The sequence below is a fragment of the Chlorella variabilis genome (genome assembly GCF_000147415.1).
Source record: "Chlorella variabilis unplaced genomic scaffold CHLNCscaffold_8, whole genome shotgun sequence".
Classification (NCBI taxonomy): Eukaryota; Viridiplantae; Chlorophyta; class Trebouxiophyceae; order Chlorellales; family Chlorellaceae; genus Chlorella; species Chlorella variabilis.
The window spans coordinates 1178841-1179608 of NW_005435080.1; the positions used below are offsets into that span (position 1 = coordinate 1178841).

At 71.4% G+C, this 768-nt stretch overlaps 1 protein-coding gene across 1 annotated transcript in view; it reads left to right on the plus strand.

The window, feature by feature from the left end:
• CHLNCDRAFT_30844 (hypothetical protein) overlaps positions 1–768 on the plus strand; it is a 3028-nt gene that overhangs the window by 1832 nt on the left and 428 nt on the right. Inside the window, exons 6-8 of the mRNA XM_005848260.1 lie at positions 24–78; positions 195–302; positions 508–609. Of these exons, the coding sequence (XP_005848322.1) occupies positions 24–78; positions 195–302; positions 508–609 (265 nt within the window). The remainder of the gene's footprint in view (positions 1–23; positions 79–194; positions 303–507; positions 610–768) is intronic.

Here is a 768-nt window from a genome sequence, read left to right on the forward strand (position 1 = left end):
CCGCTGGGGAAGGGAGCGGGTAGCGCCAGGCCGCGCCTGCGGGCGGCGGTGCACCTGCTGTCGGTGGCGATGTGCCCTGTCCCACCCTGCCTGATGCCCCCACCTCCTTGCTCCCCCCTCCGTGCCTCCCCCACGGTCTCAATCCCCACCTCACCCCACCCCGCCGCCCCACCCCCGCCCTGCCGTGCCTGCAGGGCCAGGAGAAGATGAGCAAGAGCGACCCCAACAGCGCGATCTTCATGGAGGACAGCGAGGCCGATGTCAGGACCAAGATCAAGAAGGCATTCTGCCCGCCCAAGCAGGTGCGCAGGCGGCACCGCGGCTGGCGCTCGGCGCCTTGCACAGGCGTGCTTGAGCAAGGGCTGGAGCGGCAGGCGCGGCGGGCAGGGGCCAGGGGCTTGCAGCGGCCCTGGCGGGTCTGCTGGTGGGTGGAACTGCTGGTGCGTGTGGTGTGGTGCCAAGCAGCCGGCGCCCGGCTTCCTGGCCGCCCTGCGCCCGCCCCTGCAGGCGGAGGGCAACCCCTGCCTGGCCTACGTGCAGCACATTGTGCTACCCTGGTTCGACAAGTTTGAGGTGGAGCGGCCCGAGGCCAACGGCGGCAACATGTGCGCGCGCGTGCGGGCGGGGCGAGTGGCTGTGGGGTGTTTGACGGCGTGTGGGCGCCCGTGCCTGGCCTCGGGACGGGAAGCCTGCTGCTGGCGCGGGCCCATACACGCAACCACCACCACCACGTGCATCGCATCAACTCCCCACCAGCCAGCAGGAGAG